Source organism: Olea europaea, chromosome 8 (assembly GCF_002742605.1).
Source record: "Olea europaea var. sylvestris chromosome 8, O_europaea_v1, whole genome shotgun sequence".
Classification (NCBI taxonomy): domain Eukaryota; kingdom Viridiplantae; phylum Streptophyta; class Magnoliopsida; order Lamiales; family Oleaceae; genus Olea; species Olea europaea.
In genome coordinates this window covers 12,626,936-12,633,711 of record NC_036244.1, presented here as the reverse complement: position 1 = coordinate 12,633,711, position 6,776 = coordinate 12,626,936, and the positions used below count along the sequence as shown (strand labels likewise).

At 32.3% G+C, this 6,776-nt stretch overlaps 1 protein-coding gene across 1 annotated transcript; it reads left to right on the top strand.

Moving 5' to 3' along the window:
- The first annotated feature begins 2,102 nt into the window (after positions 1–2,102).
- On the top strand, positions 2,103–5,435 carry LOC111398831. The gene is made up of 7 exons (XM_023025936.1): positions 2,103–2,858; positions 2,940–3,026; positions 3,126–3,341; positions 3,427–3,591; positions 3,844–3,897; positions 3,995–4,141; positions 4,831–5,435. Exons 1-7 carry the CDS (start codon positions 2,559–2,561, stop codon positions 5,206–5,208), a joined length of 1,347 nt encoding a protein of 448 aa, XP_022881704.1. The 5' UTR covers positions 2,103–2,558; the 3' UTR covers positions 5,209–5,435.
- Positions 5,436–6,776: the final 1,341 nt, after the last annotated feature.

Below are 6,776 nucleotides of genomic sequence, written 5' to 3'. Positions count from 1 at the left end.
CATCCAATTTCAATACAATTAACATGGTCAATGTATCCAATTGCATCAAATACACTAAAGTGTCAATGAGATATTACACTCACACCGTTACTTAAACATGTACTTGCCATCTTTTAATGCTTGCAATAAATTTTCCAATAATGTTACAACAGGAAAATTTCATAATGAATTCAGTGAATTAAAAAATATCAAAAAATAGATGATTTATTGTGTCTAATAATACAGTATTTATAGATAGAATGATAGAGAAATTATCAGTGGGTGGATATAAATGCCTAATCTATTTCATGCTAATAGTTAGTTGGCCTTGATTTAATGCAATTTAATATATATAATTAAAAGGCTGTGTCCGTTCAAGCAATACTGGGGCTTTAGGGGGGAAAAATCAGTTGGGCGATTGGAGTAAATAATCAACAACTGAAATTCAGTCGGTGATTCGTTACGCTATATAACAATTGATGATTTTAATTGAAAGAAATGTGGTATTGACACAAATAGACCTAAGCTATACCATTGGTAATCACTGACACAACTTCGTCAATCATTATCGACGATAAAATTGCTAGTATGTTGTCAAGAATCACAAGTGGTCCTTCAATCAGGAACAAGAAGTCATTGATAATCATCATTAGTAAGACTGATAGTGATCCGAATTGAAATTAATGTATGTTAGTGACTCGGATAAAATTATCGACAACAATATCATCGTTGATAATCGCACATCTTTCTCAATGATTATCAACGATAATATCATCAGTAATATTGTTGAAAATCACCATCATGTAAGTCAGAAGATCTTTTAATTATTTTTTTCTTATATAGTTGTCGACTTATAATCTGGTAGAGTGATTGATTAATCAACTTAACCTCTAACGGAGAAAATAATTTATATATTTAATATTACTAAATAAAATTTATTCACAATTTTATTAATCACAAACAAAAAAATTCAAAAGAAAAAATGGCAAAATATGTAAATTTTAAAAAACTTTAGGTCTTCGATAAATAGGGAGTTTTAGACAACCCTTGACTTGTCTAGTACTTGAGTCGGCTCTGTTTAAAGGATAAAAATAATATAGAAAATTATCAAGCAAAAACATTTTTATGTTTAGCCCCCAAATATTGAGAAATCCAAAATGCGCATGCACTTGTATGCCCGCGTGCCACCACACGACTTGTAAATAACAAATAGTAAAATAATTAGTTTTCCTCATAGAAAGTGACTGGTTCAAAAGGATGTCCTTGCAATAAAATAAAATAAAAATACAATTTTTATGCCTTAAATATGTTTCAATATCAATATTTTAAAAATCGGAACGAGAATCAGGGAAATTAAAGAGTTAGGACCGGGTCGCATTGATAATAAAAAATGTGAAAAAATAAATAAAACTGAATTTTCCGATATATCTACTAGTTGAGAATCTGAGATTGATAGTTTACCACTTTTGAATTTAATCACCCGATTTCGATAATTTACACGTTTTTAGGTTATATATGGACTTATTCCAAATTTTTTCGACCCAATTTTAACAACACTAGTACATATGCAATCTTCTATTCGTCATCTTTCTACCATGTGCTAAAGAGACAACATCATGCTTATGAACAAGAGCATGTTTTGGATAGGTCAATACAATACATTCATGTTTGGCACCTCGTAATGTCATCTTAGGTATAGTGAACAATGTTTTAACGTTTTCCTTTTTCTATTGTCATTCAGTATTAATGAGTTCTTTATGTCAAGCACACCCTAATCACCTAGTTAGTTGTATTTCCCTTAATTACACAAATGGGTATCGTGTCGACTTGTTGATAGTCTCATTTTTATCTTATTTATTAATTTTAGTTTAACCACAAATCTATGGACACGAACCCTATATAAATGTGTATGTACATGTATAAATAGAATAAAACTACTTATATACTTTCGATTTACATAATAGATGACACCCCCCTCACAAGGAGAGGGTCATCCTCTCACATGTGAGAGGAGTGTCAAAGATTATGTATACGAAAAAGTGTAAATGTAGTACTACACATATAAATATTAGACGCAGAGCATCTAGGGAAGTGTGAAAGGGTAACACCCAAAGCAAGGAACTTTAGTAAACCCAGAATCAAGTGTAATTCCTATCTGCCTCATGACCTAAAAGTAAAGAATAATAGCACAGCTTCACTAACCATTCTGCCCTGTAAAATTTGACACAAAAAGTAAAAAGTTTCAGTCTTTGTATTGGAGACTGGAAACACAACATCCCCCATCACCCCCACCAAACTTTCAGCTTAATTACATTCAATATTCAAAACTAATTATAATTATTACATGTCTTGGTCACAACTCCATACTTATATCCCCACCCCTCACATGGGCAGAGCTCCAAAAATTCTCGTACATCATTTTACTCTGTTTTTTTATTGATTCATGCCTAGAAGTTGTAATATAAAACCAGAGTATAGAAGTTTAGAGAAAGAGGATTTACTTATTTTAAATAGCTTTTAAGCTTTGGAAATAGTGAGAGAGTGAGCTGGTTTTCCTTAGAATTCTCATTCTATGCTGGATGGATTTTATGGGAATTGCTTATTTCCATAATAAGTGGATTAATTTTGGTTTCACAAGAAGACAACACCAATGTACAAAAATTCATTCCTCAAAAATGGCCTCTAGCTGTTGCAAAATCTCCCAAATCATTTTAGTTTTTGTTTTCTTTCTGTTCTTTATTTTCCCTGTTTGTCCAGTGGAATCTGTAAATTTCAATGGCAGCAATCAGAATTTTCATCCAAAGAAAGAATCACTGAAGATGAAGTTTATTAGAAACCGTCTGATGAAGATCAATAAGCCTTCTCTCAAGACAATTCTGGTAATTAATTGCTTATTTTTTTTCTTTAATTGCTTATTTATTGCCTAAATAATCTGATTTTACATTTCTTTTGTTTTGCAGAGTCCTGATGGTGATCTTATAGACTGCGTATTATCTCATCAACAACCAGCTTTTGATCATCCTCTATTGAAAGGGCAAAAACCAATGGTAAACACAAGAATTTAAGCATTTCTCCGATAAATTTGAAGTCCACTACAAGAAAAACACCGCCTAAAATTCTTAGTAATCTTTTTTCTTGAATTACAGGATCTACCTGAAAGGCCAAAAGGGCAGATTCCAACTAGCAGCATGTTTGAAGAAAATGTTCAGTTGTGGGCTCTGTCTGGTGAATTTTGCCCAGAAGGCACCATTCCAATTAGAAGAACGAGAGAGCAAGATTTTTTGAGGGCTAGTTCTATACGACGATTCGGGAGAAAAATACGAAGGCCTATTCGAAGAGATTCTTCGAGCAACGGTCATGAGGTTAGTCCAATCGATCGGACAGAGTGGTGAAAAATGATTTATGCAGTCGACTCGAAGTAACGACTTACATTTTTTTGGGTTGCAGCATGCTGTAGGGTATGTGAGTGGAGACCAATATTATGGAGCAAAAGCAAGTATAAATGTGTGGGCACCAAGAGTTGTAAATCAATATGAATTCAGCTTATCTCAATTGTGGGTAATTTCTGGTTCATTTGGCGATGATCTCAACACCATTGAAGCTGGTTGGCAGGCAAGTACATAGTCCTCCCTACTAAAATTACTTTTAAGTTACTTTTTGTTTACTAATAAACGAGAAGTAATTATGAATTTACATCAAAGTAACTTTTGAGTACATCGGGAGATTTAATTTGATTGAGTTCATAATCCACCGTCGTGCCATTAAAGCAGCAATTAAATTTTCAACCACCTCGGTATCTGATTAAAATTTTGTAATTAATATAAGCATAAGTATTAAATCAATTAGTTAATTATTTTCCAACAGGTCAGCCCGGAGCTGTACGGGGACAACTATCCTAGGTTCTTCACATACTGGACTGTAAGATTATTTTTTTTTTTTTTTTAAATTAATTATAATTATAATTTTCAAATAATTTGTTGAACTACACCTTAAAATAATTACTTATGACATGCAGAGTGATGCATATCAAGCAACAGGCTGTTACAATTTGCTGTGCTCAGGATTTGTTCAGACTAACAATAGAATAGCAATTGGGGCTGCAATTTCTCCAATTTCTTCATATAATGGTGGCCAATTTGATATTAGCTTATTAATATGGAAGGTAATTTTTCTTTTTTACTTATAATATTAAAATTTATGGGGTTCTTAATTTAAATTCTTTTCTTTTTTTAATTTAAGTTTTTTGGTATATTTATTCTTCAGTCCTTGAAATTTTGCTTGTTTAAGTACTTTGGCTTTCAAGTTAAAATATAGTTTTCTTATGAAAAGTCAATGCAATTTTGGTTAAACTATTATTGGAGAAACATCAAGATTGTGTAAATGAGTTCTTTTTCCAATTTTTTTTTTTTTCAAAAATATTGACCCTAGATTAGTAAAATTAGCAAAAACGAATAAATTGATGAAATGTCAAAAACTTTTAAGATAGATATTACAATTATTCAACTATTTTCCGAAAGCATTTCTCGGAATTTTAAAGTTTCATTCTTGTGATCGTCTTCCATTTTTATTATTACTTGTGCCTTTCAATAGAACCTCTATAGGGAATATATAGTGTTCATGATGGTCAATCTTGAGCTGCCATCTAAACATGAATAAGTTCACTTAATTATTAGAATATTTTGGTATTGAAAATCTCAATTTCAGGATCTTCAAATTTCTTGAGAAATAAAGTTGCGGGGGATGAATATAATCATGCTCTACAATACACTTCTTCTTTAAACATACTGAGTTCGTATTGCTCACAAGATGATAACGTAACCTGAAAAACCTCGTTACTATGTAATTTTGCAGGACCCAAAGCATGGAAATTGGTGGCTAAAGTTTGGCAATGGGGATTTGGTGGGTTATTGGCCATCTTTTTTGTTCACACACCTAAGAGATCATGCAAGTATGGTACAATTTGGTGGAGAAGTTGTGAATAATAGGGCCTCAAATTCCCACACATCAACACAAATGGGCAGTGGACATTTTGCAGGAGAAGGGTTTGGAAAAGCATCTTATTTTAGAAATCTTCAAGTGGTTGATTGGGATAATAGTTTAATCCCATTATCAAATCTTAGGGTTTTGGCTGATCGTCCAAATTGCTATAATATTCAAGGGGGAATCAATAGGGTTTGGGGAAATTATTTTTATTATGGAGGGCCAGGAAGAAATTCAAGATGTCCTTGAAAAGATTGGGTATATGGGTGATTTTCCTTTTCCTTTTCCTTTATTTTATTTTTATTTTTTTGACCTTTTTTGGGAGCTTTTATTTTTTTCAAGGTCGTTCCTAGCGTTGTTATTCTTTTGATTGATATCGTTCAATCTAACAAGTGATCCATTAATTATACCACCTTTAGGGCATTGTAAAATTGATAAATGAAATAGTGAATATATTGTGCTTTCGTGTTTGTTTCTATTTTCAATTAAAAAATTTTATCCTACTGGAAATAGAATTGGGTATTTTTAGTTTTGGCTAATCAAGCAATGTATTAAAAATTTTAAGCCGATATATTTTTTGTTCAAATTTTTGGACCATACCCCATTATTTTTGTCCCTTGGGCACTGAGACACACATCAATTAACTCAATAAAATATTAATGAACACGTATTTTAAAAGACCGAATTACAGTGTCCGCAGGAATGACTGCGGGCATGACCGCGCACACACAACACAGGCGGGTGGAATTTTAAATTTAAGTAGAACCTACCTCGGTATATGAGGGTACGGTCACCTGTTGTGTCAACCATGCAGGTCGTTTGGCAAAATCCTATTTTAAAAGATTCCTCATTTTACATTAATTTTTCCAATTGCTAAACTACCAAAAATATACCCTAAATAGGAGAAAATGCCTCATTGGTGCTCGACTAATTTTTTAAGCAGCAAGTTGATGTAGTTTCACAGTCAACCTCCAAAACCTGAAAATCGTCAACTCTTTACGAAATCACCATGTGACTCTCACATGATTAAGTTTATATAGATAGTATATTTTCTCAGATATTTGAAGTGATACAAGATTTTACAAGGATCACATGAAGATTAGCTCCTATTTGATAGGGATCAAAATTAGAGTTTTAGCAAATTTTGATTAAAAAAAATAAAATTGAAATATATGGTTGAAATGTTGTAGACTCATGAAACATGTGATTAAAATAAGTTACTTGACTTTGACTTAGATTAAAATCTAATTTTAATCCGCACCGAACAAAACCTTAATAAAGATTTAAAATACTTTTTATTGTTGGCAATGGATTGTACGACTATACATTTTAAGATTGTTAATTTCACACCGTTCCTTGCAGTGAAGGTATAGTACTCAAAAGAAAAGAAAAGCAACCAATGGAAAAAAGAAATCAAATCCATTAAAGTCAAACTGGTACGTATTTCCTTCATCAACAAGCAAATGCTTCATACTACGTATAATTAATTAATAACGAATGACAAGAATGAGGTTATCTCAAATCTTATTGACAGTCGCAGTATGGAGGTTCGATTCCTGAGACATAGAATTGAACTCCTTGTAGACGCAGTGTACAGGCAGTTCTTGTTCCCTGTTTTACTGGGACACATCTAGCGATTTACTTCCCTCACAAAACTATAAGGGCGAAACGATGGGGACACTCAAGATTGAGGTTCAACCTTTTTTAATTAATAACGAATGTGAACAAAACTTCGCTGAAAATTTGCAAAATTGCATTAAATGATTTTTGATGTGTCCTAATTACTGTTTTTCTTCTTTCTTCTTAATGAATCCACC